The 15,479-nt window shown below is 43.4% G+C and overlaps 1 protein-coding gene across 2 annotated transcripts; it reads left to right on the forward strand.

The window, feature by feature from the left end:
• Window positions 1–70: 70 nt before the first annotated feature.
• Window positions 71–10,435, forward strand: IMP4 (IMP U3 small nucleolar ribonucleoprotein 4). 2 transcript variants are annotated; one of them, XM_017662113.3, is made up of 9 exons: window positions 71–573; window positions 683–791; window positions 8,443–8,526; window positions 9,236–9,345; window positions 9,424–9,556; window positions 9,660–9,798; window positions 9,881–9,975; window positions 10,092–10,165; window positions 10,247–10,435. In XM_017662113.3, exons 1-8 carry the CDS (start codon window positions 571–573, stop codon window positions 10,133–10,135), a joined length of 717 nt encoding a protein of 238 aa, XP_017517602.1. In that variant the 5' UTR covers window positions 71–570; the 3' UTR covers window positions 10,136–10,165; window positions 10,247–10,435. The 2 variants fall into 2 exon arrangements, with proteins under 2 accessions (XP_017517602.1, XP_017517600.1); XM_017662111.3 differs by having other exon boundaries at window positions 80–573; window positions 9,644–9,798.
• The last annotated feature ends 5,044 nt before the right edge of the window (window positions 10,436–15,479 follow it).

The following is a 15,479-nucleotide window of genomic DNA, read 5'->3' on the forward strand; positions in this document are numbered from 1 at the left end:
AACGCCGCGGGGATGAGGTCCCGGGCGGCCGCGCGAGCGGCGTTTGTGCTGGGGGATCGCTAGCCTGTTCCCCAGCCGGGCAGCCAGCCAGAGCTGTAGGTGGTTCCGAGTCCGCCTTTTTAAAAGTAGAACTGCCACTGTGGCGACGGAAGGAGGCGTAGCTATGTGGCAACCATTTTAAGAAAGGAGACGCTTTGAATTTAATTCCAGAAGGCTACGTTCAGGCCAGTTGTTGTCCTGTTTTTTTCTTTGCTTGGCTTTGTGAGCAGCCAACTATTTTGACTTCAGAGGTTCGTCACCTTAAATTGGGCATCCGGCAGACCTAAGCAGGTAGTGAGGCGACGGGCGGGCCTCTCTGTTAACGGCAGCCCAGCCTATCGGCGGCTCCACAGGGCGTGCGCCTCCGGACTGGCCAATCGCCGTACGACTCGACCCACCTTCCGCCATGCTAACGCTGGGCATGTGCCGCAGCGGCAAGACCTAGAGAGGCGTATTCGTCCGCCTTGGTTGAGGGCGTTGCGCAGCGGTGCTGGCCGATTCTCCTGGGCCCACGTGGAAGCAGCGCTCAGGATGGTAGGAAGGACGTCTGAGCTCTGGCTCTGGAGGTGGGGGCTCGCGGGAGGCTGGGGGCGGGTCGGGGAACACCGGGGCCGGGAGGCTTACCGGAGCCGGGGTTTCCCAGCTGCGCCGGGAGGCCCGCCTGCGCCGGGAGTACCTGTATCGGAAGGCCCGCGAGGAGGAGCGGCAAGCGGCGCAGGACCGGAAGGAGAAGGTGCGGCGGGCGCTCGAAGGTACGTCTGTCCCGCCTCCGCGCCGCGCTCCTGTCATTGTAAAGACCATACGGTGTAAACGCGTTTACTTAGCACTTGTGTTAGTGTGACCCAGCATCTTTTCAAGTATTCTCTGGCCATTCTCTTAACCTGTTGGGTCTTCCTGATTGTTTGCAAATGCCCCTCCCTTGATGGTGTGAATTACTTGTTATTTATGATGCAGTACCCTATTTTACAGCTTGCCTATTATTTTTGCTAACCGTGTGTATGCAGTTCTTCCCAAATTTAAAGTTTTCCCATGGTCCTTTAGATATTTTGACCCCCGTGATTTTTCTTGCTGCCTTTTTTAGTACAAGGTAATAAGAATGTTTATCTTTAGCGCTTTTATGATTATCCTGCATTGTAAAACTGTTCATCCGTGTAGAGCTTAATTTTGTTTGCGTTGTAGATTAGGAATCTAACTTTGCCGCATTTTTTCCACTTTCTATTTGCTCTACTAATAGTTTGTCACACATGCCCAATTTGGAGCACCGTATTTATCCCTATTTTGTTGGTACTTATATGGGTGGAGCTTTGTTTCCAATCTGATGATTCATCAATATAGAATCACTACGATTTTCCTAGGTTTCAGACATACAAAGAACTTGTGGTATGTATACCTTTAGGTTAACCGTAATGTTAAATGCCTGTGACCTATCTACCCATGTTGAGAAATGAAAAATGGTCAATATATTGAAATTCAGGAATATTTTCTCCAGTTTAGATAATCAAAATATTGAATATTGTTTAAAAATATACTTGGCTTGCTTGTACGTGTATGCGCATGCACTCTTAGATCATACTTGTTTGTATTCCTAATCATATTGGTAGGTTTTTAGTTTGTTTTTTTTTTTAATTCCACTTAGTTTTTATTAATTTATATTCAATGTAAATAGCCACATACGGCTTTGGGAAACTATATTGGAAAGCCCAGTTCTAGTGTATTCTTCGTGAATTTTTTTTTATTATTCATTTTATTATCATTAATCTACAATTACATGAACATTATGGTTACTAGACTCCCCCCTTCACCAACTCCTCCTCCCCAAAAACCCCATTACAGTCACTCTGTCCATTAGCGTAGTAAGATGCTGTAGATTCATTACTTGTCTTCTCTGTGTTGCACATCCCTCCTTGTGGCCCCCCCACATTATACATGCTAATCGTAAGACCCCCTTTCTTTTTCCCCTGCCCTTATCCCTCCCTTCCCACCCCTCCTGCCCAGTCCCTTTCCCTTAGGTAACCGTTAGTCCATTCTTGGGTTCTGTGATTCCGCTGCTGTTTTGTTCCTTCAGGTTTGTTTTGTTGTTGTACTTCACAAATGAGTGAAATCATTGGTACTTGTCTTTCTCCACCTGGCTTATTTCACTGAGCATAATTCCCTCTAGCTCCATCCATGTTGTTGCAAATGGTAGGATTTGTTTACTTCTTATGGCTGAATAGTATTCCATTGTGTATATGTACCACATCTTCTTTATCCATTCACCTATTGATGGACACTTAGGTTGCTTCCATTTATTGGCTATTGTAAATAGTGCTGTGATAAACACTGGGGTGCATCTGTCTTTTTTAAACTGGGCTGCTGCATTCTTAGGGTAAATTTCTAGGAGTGGAATTCCTGGGTCAAATGGTCTTTCTATTTTGAGCTTTTTGAGGAACCTCCATACTGCTTTCCACAATGGTTGAACTAACTTGCATTCCCACCAGCAGCGTAGGAGGGTTCCCCTTTCTCCGCAATGTCACCAACATTTGTTGTTGTTTGTCTTTTGGATAGTAGTGATCCTTACTGGTGTGAGGTGATACCTCATTGTGGTTTTAATTTGCATTTCTCTGATGACAAGCGATGTGGAGCATCTTTTCATGGGTCTGTTGGCCATCTGAATTTCTTCTTTGGAGAACTGTCTGTTCAGTTCCTCTGCCCATTTTTTAATTGGGTTATTTGTTTTTTGTTTGTTGAGGCGTGTGAGCTCTTTATATATTTTGGATGTCAAGCCTTTATCGGATCTGTCATTTATGAAAATATTCTCCCATACTGTAGGGTTCCTTTTTGTTCTATTGATGGTGTCCTTCACTGTATAGAAGCTTTTCAGCTTAATGTAGTCCCACTTGCTCATTTTTGCTCTTGTTTTCCTTGCCCGGGGAGATATGTTCAAGAAGAGGTCACTCATGTTTATGTCTAAGAGGTTTTTGCCTATGTTTTTTTCCAAGAGTTTAATGGTTTCATGACTTACATTCAGGTCTTTGATCCATTTTGAGTTTACCTTTGTATATGGTGTGAGACAATGGTCCAGTTTCATTCTCCTACATGTAGCTGTCCAGTTTTGCCAGCACCATCTGTTGAAGAGACTGTCATTTCCCCATTGTATGTCCATGGCTCCTTTATCGAATATTAATTGACCATATATGTTTGGGTTAATTTCTGGAGTCTCTAATCTGTTCCACTGGTCTGTGGCTCTGTTCTTGTGCCAGTACCAGATTGTCTTGATTACTATGGCTTTGTAGTAGAGCTTGAAGTTGGGGAGTGAGATCCCCCCCTACTTTATTCCTCTTTTTCAGGATTGCTTTGGCTATTCGGGGTCTTTGGTGTTTCCATATGAATTTTTCAATTATTTGTTCCAATTCATTGAAGAATGTTGCTGGTAATTTGAGAGGGATTGCATCAAATCTGTATATTGCTTTGGGCAGGATGGCCATTTTGACGATATTAATTCTTCCTAGCCATGAGCATGGGATGAGTTTCAATTTATTAGTGTCCCCTTTAATTTCTCTTAAGAGTGACTTGTAGTTTTCTGTGTATAAGTCTTTCACTTCTTTGGTTAGGTTTATTCCTAGGTATTTTATTCTTTTTGATGCAATGGTGAATGGAATTGTTTTCCTGATTTCTCTTTCTATTGGTTCATTGTTAGTGTATAGGAAAGCTACAGATTTCTGTGTGTTAATTTTGTATCCTGCAACTTTGCTGTATTCCGATATCAGTTCTAGTAGTTTTGGAGTGGAGTCTTTAGGGTTTTTTATGTACAGTATCATATCATCTGCAAATAGTGACAGGTTAACTTCTTCTTTACCAATGTGGATTCCTTGTTTTTCTTTGTTTTGTCTAATTGCCATGGCTAGGACCTCCAGTACTATGTGGAATAACAATTGGGAGAGCGGGCATCCCTGTCTTGTTCCCGATCTGAGAGGAAAAGCTTTCAGCTTCTCGCTATTCAGTATGATGTTAGCTGTGGGCTTATCATATATGGCCTTTATTATGTTGAGGTACCTGCCCTCTATACCCATTTTGTTGAGAGTTTTTATCATGAATAGATGTTGAATTTTGTTGAATGCTTTTACAGCATCTGTGGAGACGATCATGTGGGTTTTGTCTTTCTTTTTGTTTATGTGGTGGATGATGTTGATGGATTTTCGAATGTTGTACCATCCTTGCATCCCTGGGATGAATCCCACTTGGTCATGGTGTATGATCCTTTTGATGTATTTTTGAATTCGGTTTGCTAATGTTTTGTTGAGTATTTTTGCATCTACATTCATCAGGAATATTGGTCTGTAATTTTCTTTTTTGTTTGGGTCTTTGCCTGGTTTTGGTATTAGGGTGATGATGGCTTCATAGAATGAGTTTGGGAGTATTCCCTCCTCTTCTATTTTTTGGAAAAGCTTTAAGGAGAATGGATATTATATCTTCTCTGTATGTCTAATAAAATTCCGAGGTAAATCTATCTGGCCCGGTGTTGTTTTCCTTGGGTAGTTTTTTGATTACTGCTTCAATTTCTTTGCTGGTAATTGGGTTGTTTAGATTTTTTGTTTCTTCCTTGGTCAGTCTTGGAAGGTTGTATTTTTCTAGGAAGTTGTCCATTTCTTCTTGGTTTTCTAGCTTCTTAGCATATAGGTTTTCATAGTAGTCTCTAATAATTCTTTGTATTTCTGTGTGGTCCGTCTTGATGTTTCTTTCTCGTTTCTGATTCTGTTGATGTGTGTTGATTCTCTTTTTCTCTTAATAAGTCTGGCTAGAGGCTTATCTATTTTGTTTATTCTCTCAGAACCAGCTTTTGGTTTCATTGATTTTTTTCTATTGTTTTATTCTTCTCAATTTTATTTATTTCTTCTCTGATCTTTATTATATCTCTCCTGCTGACTTTAGGCCTCATTTATTCTTCTTTTTTCCAATTTTGATAATTGTCACATTAGGCTATTCATTTCGGTTTGTTCTTCCTTCTTTAAATATGCCTGGATTGCTATATACTTTCCTCTAAAGACTGCTTTTGTTGCATCCCACAGAAGTTAGGGCTTTGTGTTGCTGTTGTCATTTATTTCCATATATTGCTGGATCTCCATTTTAATGTGGTCATTGATCCATTGACTATTTAGGAGCGTGTTGTTAAGCCCTCTAGTTGTATACCTTTGTGGTCTGAAAAGTTGGTTGCTAGAATTTCAGTCTTTTTGAATTGACTGAGGCTCTTTTTGTGGCCTAGTATGTGGTCTATTCTGGAGAATGTTCCATGTGCACTTGAGAAGAATGTGTGTCCTGTTGCTTTTGAGTGTAGAGTTCCATGGATGTCTATTAGGTCCATCCGTTGTAGTGTGTTGTTCAGTGCCTCTGTGTCCTTACTTATTTTCTGTCTGGTGGATCTGTCCTTTGGAGTGAATGGTGTGTTGAAGTCTCCTAAAATGAATGCATTGCATTTTATTTCCTCTTTTAGTTCTGTTAGTATTGGTTTCACATATGCTGTTGCTCCTGTGTTGGGTGCATATATATTTATAATGGTTATATCCTCTTGTTGGATGGAGCCCTTTATCATTATGTAGTGTCCTTCTTTATCTCTTGTTACTTTCTTTTTTTTGGAGTCTATTTAGTCAGATACTAGTACTGCAACACCTGCTTTTTTCTCCCTATTGTTTGCATGAAATATCTTTTTCCATCCCTTGACTTTTAGTCTGTGCATGTCTTTGGGTTTGAGGTGAGTCTCTTGTAGGCAGCATATAGATGGGTCTTACTTTTTTATCCATTCAGTGACTCTGTCTTTTGATTGGTGCATTCAGTCCATTCACATGTAGGGTGATTATCGATAGGTATGTACTTATTGCCATTTCACGCTTTAGATTCATGGTTACCAAAGGTTCCAGGTTACTTTCCTTACTATCTTAGAGTCTAAGTTAACTCACTTAGTATGCTGTTACAAACACAATTTAAAGGTTCTTTTCTATTTCTCCTCCTTTTTCTTCCTCCTTCATTCTTTATATGTTAGGTATCAAATTCAATACTTTTTGTCTATCCCTTGATTGACTTTGGGGATAGTTAATTTAATTTTGCATTTGCTACATAATGAGCTGTTCTACATCCTTTCCTGTGGTTTTATTACCTCTGGTGACAGCTATCCAACCCTAGGAACACTTCCATTTGTAGCAGTCCCTCCAAAATAGACTGTAGAGATGGTTTGTGGGAGGTAAATTCTCTCAGTTTTTGCCTGTCTGGGAATTGTTTAATCCCTCTTTCCAATTTAAATGATAATGTTGCCGGATAAAGTAATCTTGGTTCCAGGCCCTTCTGCTTCATGGCATTCAATACATCATGCCACTCCCTTCTGGCCTGTAAGGTTTCTGCTGAGAAGTCTGATGTTAGCCTGATGGGCTTTCCTTTGTATGTGATCTTATTTCTGTCTCTGGCTGCTTTTGACAGTCTGTCCTCATCCTTGATCTTTCCCATTTTAATTACTATGTGTCTTGTTGTTGTCTTCCTTGGGTCCCTTGTGTTGGGAAATCTGTGGATCTCCATGCCCTGAGAGACTACCTCCTTCCCCAGATTGGGGAAGTTTTCAGCAAGTACCTCCTTAAAGACACTTTCTATCCCTTTCTCTCTCTCTTCTTCTTCTGCTGTCCCTATAATGTGAATATTGTTCCGCTTGGATAAGTCACACAGTTTTCTCAATATTCTTTGATTCTTAAGAGATCCTTTTTTCTCTCTGTGCCTCAGCTTCTTTGTATTCCTCTTCTCTAGTTTCTGTTTCATTTATTGTCTCCTCCACCGTATCTGACCTGCTTTTAATACCCTCCATTGTGCTCTTCAATAATTGGATCTCTGACCTGAATTCATTCCTGAGTTCTTGGATGTCTTTCCGTACCTCCATTAGAATGTTGATGATTTTTATTTTGAACTCCCTTTCAGGAAGAATCACGATGTCCATATCATTTAAATCTTTCTCAGGAGTTGTATTAACAATTTTACTCTGGACAAGGTTCCTTTGGCGTTTCATTTTTGTATATGGCGCCCTCTAGTTTCCAGAAGCTCTATTCTGGAGCTGCTCCCCCTCTGAAGCAATGTCATGGGTTGCAGGGTAGTGGTATTGGTGCCTGGGCGGAGGAAAGAGCTGTTCCCTGCCTCCCAGCTGCTGTGCCTGTCTCCACTGCCTGAGCCAGTGGGCCGGTCACACAGGTATAAGCTTTTGTCCCAGAGCAGCCGGATGTGGATCCCTGCTCTCCACAAGTGACCGAAATCCCAGTCTCCCCAGGAACTCTGCCTGTGTTAACTTTCCAACCCGGTAGTCATGCATGTCTCATGAAAGCACCATGAAGTGTCAGTTTGTGCTCCCAGAGCAGATCTCCGGAGCTAGGTATTCAGCAGTCCCAGGTCTCCACTCCCTCCCTGCTCCGTTTCTCTCCCTCCTGCCGGTGAGCTGTGGTGGAGGAAGGGCTCGGGTCCCGCTGGGGCACAGCTCGGGTACGTTACCCCGTTCGCTGAGGTCTGCTCTTTTCTCCAGGTGTGTGCAGTGTGACACCATCCTCTTTCCTGTTGCTCTCTCAGGATTAGTAGCACCAACTATATATTCTAATTGTATCCAATTTTAGGAGGAAGCCTCTGTCTCTCATTTCATGCCACCATCTTTAATCTGTCTGGTTTTTAGTTTTAAAGGTAGTATTAGGTTCTGCGACTTTATGTTTTTGTTAAGCGTTGTTTCTAAGATCCATTGAGTGTAGTGGAAGGTCCTTTTGGTGACTATTCCACAGGGTCCTTATCCATTTCCCTGTGCTTGGGGTTGAGATTGTTTTTATATTTAGTTTAGGGCACTTAGGAACAGCACTGCTACTATGAACATTCTCTTTCAGGTGTGCACAGAGTTCCTCCAGGGCATATTGGAGATAAGTGCTGCATCTAAGGGCATGCTCATGTTCAACTGTGTACTCGGAAATGTGCATGGCCACAGCCTGGCTCCTCTACCAGGTCCACGTTTAGTTCACAGAGGAAATCTCTGACCCAGAGCATCATGGTTAGCAGTTGTGTTGTCTGAGGGTTTCAGGGTTTCTGGTCCACCCTCATACAGAAAAAGCAATCTGTTTATTCTTTAAACTTTTTTTCCCTAACTTTAAAAGCAATGCATACTTGTGATTATTTTAGAAAGCCCTTAGCCATGAGACTCGGGAATGAAGTCTTTTTAACCACTATTACCAGATTGGCATGTAAATGAAACTAAATTGGTTTGTCATCCCTCCCCCACCCTGATAATCATGTATCAATTCTCTGCTCAGAATTGTATAAAACATATTTTCTATCAAGGTTTTACAGTTTTATATGCCACAGCATTGCATAAACTGAGAATTTCGTGCATGTGTCTTACTCAGCCCCTCTGCCTTCTCCCCACAGAGAACCGTCTGATTCCAACTGAGTTGCGCAGGGAGGCTCTGGCGTTACAGGGGTCCCTGGAGTTTGATGATGCCGGCGGTGAAGGTGACCTTCCCTGCACTGTGGGCCAGCTCCTCTCCTTGTCCCTTGGGCCTACTGGCTTCCGAGTCATTGCTCAGACACTCTTGAGGAGAGGCTTCATGGCTCCTGCTCCTGGTCCCCTCATTTGTGCCCTCACAGCTCTGCACAGACAGCACCTCAGAGCTCTTCTCAAGTGCTTCCGGTTCCATTTATATGACACAATACAGCATCTCTCCATTACTCTTGGCTTCGCTTGTCAATTAATTGTTCTTTCCCCAGAATGTGAGCTCTGCAGGGCAGGACAGGTGTCCATTTTGTTCACTGCCATATCCCCAGCTCCCAGCACTTCATGGCACTCAAATATTTCATTCATTACCTTATTTAAGAAATGTGAAAGGAATCGCAAACGCTATAATTATTATGAGGGAAAAGAGTCTGTTAACTTTGACCTTAACAGAATCTAGACTTATGCTAACATAGTCACTAGCCCCACGAGATCAACACAGCTGAATTGGACTATAGCTAAATCAAATGTGAAAATTCAATTCCTCCATTGCGCTTTTGCTTGGAGCCACTGTGGCTGGGGACCATGCTGTTGCTTATTATGGGTGTGGAGCGCTTCCATTACTGAGGGAATTGTCAAGACAGTGCTGTTAGACACAATTAGCCACCCCCACATTAGCATTTCACTTCCCAAGCACTGCCACATTCTTGAGTCTCATGTTTCTGACAGGTGTGACCAACCACATGGATGATGAATATCGATGGGCAGGGGTTGAAGATCCCAAGGTCATGATTACTACCTCACGAGACCCCAGTTCCCGCCTTAAGATGTTTGCAAAGGTACCAATAGTGGGGCGTGAGGGGGAGATTTGAAGGCCCCAGTGGCTCCAGCCCTAATGGGTGTGCGCTCATGTGCAGGAGCTGAAATTGGTGTTCCCAGGTGCCCAGCGCATGAACCGTGGCCGGCATGAGGTTGGGGCACTAGTGCGAGCCTGCAAAGCCAATGGGGTCACTGACCTGCTGGTTGTCCATGAGCACCGAGGCACACCTGGTAAGGCTGGTGGGAGGGTCGGGGTGTCGGCATAGTTGACTGTCTGAGAGTAGACAGGGTCTCTGACAGCCTGACTGGCCCTGCCAGTGGGGCTTATTGTCAGCCACTTGCCTTTCGGTCCCACTGCTTACTTCACACTCTGCAACGTGGTCATGCGGCATGACATCCCCAACCTGGGCACCGTGTCAGAGGCCAAGCCTCACCTCATCCTGCATGGCTTCTCCTCCCGCCTGGGCAAGCGGGTGAGTCTGGGGCCATGGGGTGAGGGCTGGGGGAAGGGGGTGGCAGGCTTGGCATTTGACAGTCTCTTTCCCTTTGCCCTAGGTCTCTGATATACTCCGTTACCTGTTCCCTGTGCCCAAAGATGACAGCCACCGGGTTATCACCTTTGCAAACCAGGATGACTACATCTCCTTCAGGTGGGTGTGTAGGCTGGGCCCTAGTGGGTGTTCTGACATTTGTGTCCCTGTACTGTTTGTTCACCCGCAGCTGCTTCCTGCCTCTCCTCACCCCTGCCATGTGCCCCTTGCTCCAGGCACCATGTGTACAGGAAGAATAATCACAGAAGTGTGGAGCTGACTGAGGTTGGGCCCCGCTTTGAGCTGAAGTGTGAGTTTGGGGCTTTATACCATGTCTTGCTGTGGGGAAATGCTGGCTGTGTAGGTGACAACATTCTGTCTACTCTCCCAGTGTACATGATTCGCCTGGGCACGCTGGAACAGGAGGCCACAGCAGATGTGGAGTGGCGCTGGCACCCCTATACCAACACTGCACGAAAGAGGGTCTTCCTAAGTGCTGAGTGAGCCCACTCGCCAGTCAGGATGTGAACCTGGACCTGGGAGGTGGGGAGGGGTCAGAATAAAGTCTGTGTGCCACGTGCTCTGTTTGCTCCTGAGTGTTTGGGACAGGCCCACTGTCTGGCTGAGTATGAAGGACGATGACCATGGGGTATCTTTAGGTGGGGACTTGACAGATCTGGAACATCCTTGGATCTAGGATAAGGCTAGCCTGGCATGCCGGCTTGCCCCATAGCACTGCAGAGGCTTTGGTGTTAGCTGTGGCAGCTGTGGTAATGCCGTCTCCTGGGAGTCAGAGGCCCTATGAGAGCCCATCACTGGGCGTGGGCCCGGTAATGGGGCACGTCATGTTTGCTCAGGACTGAATGGAGCAGGGTGGGACCCACTCAGTGCTCAGCAGGATCCCTCCACCCTCCTGGCACACACTGCTCTCTTCATTGGGGACATAGTGTGCCACCTGCTGCACACCTCTCCACCTCCCATCAGGGAGGGGTTTGTCTGAGGTCACATGGTGGACGGGAGGCATTGCTGCCCAGGAGAGGTAGGGATCTTGTCTAGCCTTCCATATTCATTCCCTTCACCCTTCCTCTCTGCCCACTCCTAGTTTGTACCCAAGGACTCTGGCTTTACAAGGAATGGGTGTCAAAACCTTACAGACTGCACACAAATTGACATGGAGTGGAGTGATGATTCTAAGAAAGAAATCCATCCCACTAGGGATGTACATTTGTGTAGCCCTTATACCTCATGCAAACTCATGCAAAGTCTATGAAGAAACAAGTCAGATGTGGGAGTAGAGAGTGATGGAGGCCTATGCGGTTGCCTAAGAGCTACAGGATGGCCCAAAGCAGCAGGAGACTTTGAGGTGGACATTGCGCATAAGGGTTACGTTACTGGGAGCCCTGCCAGTAAACGGGTCTTGAGGGAGAACAGAGGACCTACTGGGCCGGCCATGGCATTTAGGAAGAACAAGAGGTAGGACTTCATGGGATGTCTCTAGCTTCTGGCCCTTAGGTGAATTCAGTTCCTTCTGCAGGGCCTTCCAGGACCCCTCCCAACTTGCCACAGCCTTACTTCACAAGTGAGTACACTATTAAGATTGTAAGTTATCGAAATCCCAGTATATGTACAAAAATAAAAGTAATACAATGCATTAGTTTCCTCTGGTTCCATGACAAATTGTCATAAGCTGAGTGGCTTAAAACCACAGATGTTCTCTCATGGTTCCCAAGGCAAGAACTCTAAGATAAAAGTGTCAGCTCCATCTCCAATCCCTTCTTCAGTGTCTGGTGGCTGCCAGCTCTGGTGTTCTTGACTTGTGACTGCGTCAAGATAGTCTCTGCCTTTGTCTTCACATAGGCTCCCTCTACTGTATGTCTCTTATAAGGACACTTGTCATTGGATTTATAGCCCATCAGAAAATCCAGGATGACTTTTTCATTTCAAGATTCTGAGCTTAATCACATCTGCAAAGACTCTTTTTCCAAATCACTATCACGGTTTCCCAGAAACTAGGCTGTGGACATAACTTTTGGAGGCCACAATTCATCCAACTGCATGTGCCCATGCCTCACCTTCAGTAGACATGTTTTGTGTATCCCTTACACCTCATGCAAATTCAGGCAGGGTGAGGATGCCTCCTGCTCACTCAGCATCCTCCCACGTGAGCATCATGAGGTATGGCTGTGTTTACTGTTTACCAAGTGCAGGGCATGCCCTTGTTCACTAGTGATTTATTTTTTGATAATCTAAGCACAGAAGTCTCAGTGCAGAGTTTGGTGCTGTGGGCCAGCTCTTAGCCAGGGTCAGACAGAAGATAAGCAAGATGCAAACCATTTAAACTCCACTGTGGTCTCCACTGCAGTAAAGAAGCCTTTGAGTAATTCAGGTTGGTCACAGAACCCAACACACTCAGGCTCACCAGCAGTGGAGGGCTTTATGAAGGACAGGTCTGCATTTTGCTCATCAGCTGTGTTTAAGCCACTGGGGGGTGGGTAGTATCTAATGTTGGTGACACTTGGGAGAAATGACCCTGATAGCCTGCTGGTGGAAGAACCTGTGGGTAAAGTCCAGCAAGTTTTTTTAGCATTTAAAATGTCCTACTTTTTTGAGTCGGCTTCCTAGGGTCAGAAGTGGTCTCTGGGATGCTACTGGAGACAGTTTGGGCACAGCTTTGCCTGGGTGTTAGAGCAAGGGAGTTTGTAAAATGAGGCTATGTAATGACGGTAATTAAAGAGAGAAGTTGGGGGAAATGTCCACTGTAGCACCTGGGGTATTGCACAGATAATGTCCTGAAGGCTCATGGGGATCCTTGGATTTGAGGGGCAGTACAACGCTAAAGGGATATTTGTGCATCTTTTGTTAGACTACCCTAGAAGAGATCAGTTAGTACTTGTGTAATCTTGAAATGCAAAGGACGAAATGGAGATAAGGCAGGCCTGGGCTTTGGTGTTCAGTGTGAGCACCTTTCCAGGCTGGACATCAGTGGCGGAACAGAGGGCTGTTGTGCTTGGGCTTACCTGATACTCCAGTTTTAGGATTCTTCTCTATATTCAGGAATATTAACAAGTGGGGAATACAAGTTGAGGTGTGTGGGAGATCTGTGTCCTATTTTTTCAACTTTTGTATGAACAACATTATTTCAAAATAAAAAATTAACAAGTTTTAACAAACTTACAGTTAATCTTTTTGGTTGACCTGGCAGTGGTGTTACTTTACAGGGTGAAGTATTTGGGGGTGAAATATTAGCCACGTACTTCTTGAAAATGCTTCTGCAGAAGTGGAAAAAGTAGCTGAAGCAAAATACTGTCATATTTAGGTGATACAAATGAGTTTTGTTATAGTCTTTCCACTTTAATGTGTGTTGTAAATTTTTCGTGTAAAGAATTAAAGGAAAATAATTAAAAATGCCTTCTGTAGTTGCTAAAGCAGCTTTTGTATTTGTTATAAATTATTTAAAATCTTTAAATAAAAAAATCTAGAGGGTGACATGCCAACCATTAATGGATTCTGAAAGCCATTGAGAATTAGGTACAGGAGGTGATGGAGAAATTTATTCCACATGTATGAATTTGTAATTTTTAGGGGAGAGAATGTATTCATTTTCACTTACACAAAAAAGTAAAAATTTAAACACAACAATGAAGTGCATTTTGGGTTAGGTCCACCAAAGTGGCTGCAGTGAACATTTTGCCCACCATCCTTTATTCTTCCTTTAGGGTACATTCCTAGAAATAATCCAGTGAGATGTTCAAGTCTAAGCCTTTTGATATTTCTTATCAGAAAGTTGGTATTAAGACCATTTATGTCTTAACCAGATTGGCAAAGTTCAAAATGTCTGAATGTGGTTGGTAAAGGGGGAATGGACTTCATAATAGGTGCAGAACTTTGAAGATACATATTAATGTGTACCTAGTCTCTAATCCAGTAACCCTTCAGGAATGTGCCTGACATTCACACTGCCAGCATGGCAGAGTAATAACTGTGCAAGGATGCTTTTTGTGGCAGCAAAAGTAGGGAAACAGCTTGGATGCCCATCAACAGGATTGCATTTACATGAGCAGGATGCAGGCACAGAGTGGATGGATCACTGAAGCCATTGGAAAAAACCTGAAGATATAGGGTGTTAAAGAAGTATTGTTAGATGCCATGTGTGTTATGGTACCAGTGTGCAGAATAGGGACGGTCAGGTGCTGATGAATGGACTGCGTTATCTCTAGGCGAGTGAACACAGCTGTGTTTTGCGGGAGGGGGTGGGTGCACTGGCGATCCAGGGAGGGGGAGACTATACTCTATAGTGCTCCTGTGAGTAGACGTTGACCCCTTGTGAGTTACCTTCTGGGTTCTCTGCCCATTCCTTGGAATGCAGGGAGACACTGATTTTCTCCATTGGCTTTCAAGAGTCTTAAAGATGTTGCAAATATTTCTCTAATAGTGATACCTCTTAAATTGTAGAAACAACACATCGTCATGTTAAAAAACATACAGAGGGTACACAGTGAAAAATAAACCTTCCTCCTTCCTGTACCTGCAATGATCCAGCCCTTCTCTCAGAGACTATTGACTTTTTAAAAACTTTTTTTTATTGAAATAAGATTGATGTACAATACTATGTTTATTTCAGATGTACAGCATAGTGACTTAATGATTATATATTACTAGGTGCTTGGCAAAGTAAGTGTAGTTCCCCCTGCTACCATACTAAGGTACTGCATTATTACTAGTTATTTTCTATATGTTGTACTTCCATTCCTAGGACTAATTTATTTTACAATTTACAGTTTGTATTGCTTTAGTCCTTTCACCTATTTCACCCATCATCCTACCCACCTCCCTGTAGTAACCAACTGGTGCCCATATTTATGGATCTATTTCTTTTATTGTTCTTTTTTTTATTTTTAGATTCCACATATAAATAAAATCATATGTATTTGTCTTTCTCTGCAAGGTATATTCACTTAAGATAATACCCTTCAGGTCCATCTGTGTTTTCACATATAACAAGCTTTCCTTTTATATAGCTAAGTAATACTCCATTGTGTATATATACCATATTTTCTTTATCTGTTCGTCTATCTATGGGCATTTGGGTTGCTTCCATATCTTGGCTGTTATAAATAATGCTGCAGTGAACATAGGGTGCATATATCCTTTCGAATTATTAATTTTGTTTCCTTTGGGTAGATTCCCAGAAGTCATATGGGAATTGCTGAGTCATATGGTATTTCTATTTTTAGTTTTTTGAGGAACCTCCATATCATTTTCCACAGTGGTTGAACCAGTTTATATTCTAACCAACAGTGTAGGAAGGTTCCCTTTTAATCACATCCTCATCAATACTTCTTTATTTCTTGTCTTATGGATAGTAGCCACTCTGACTTGTAAGAGATGATATCTCATTGTGGTTTTGATTCGCATTTCCCTGATGATTAGTGATGTTGAGCATCTTTTCATGTGTCTGTTAGCCTTCTGTATGTCTTCAGAAAAGTATGTCTTCAGGTCCTCTGCCCATTTTTTAATGGGATTATTTGGGTATTGAGTTGTATAAGTTCTTTATATATTTTGGATATCAGCCCCTTATCAGATATGTCATTTGCAAACACATTCTCCCACATAATACATTGCCT

The sequence above is a fragment of the Manis javanica genome, chromosome 8, assembly GCF_040802235.1.
Source record: "Manis javanica isolate MJ-LG chromosome 8, MJ_LKY, whole genome shotgun sequence".
Classification (NCBI taxonomy): Eukaryota; Metazoa; Chordata; class Mammalia; order Pholidota; family Manidae; genus Manis; species Manis javanica.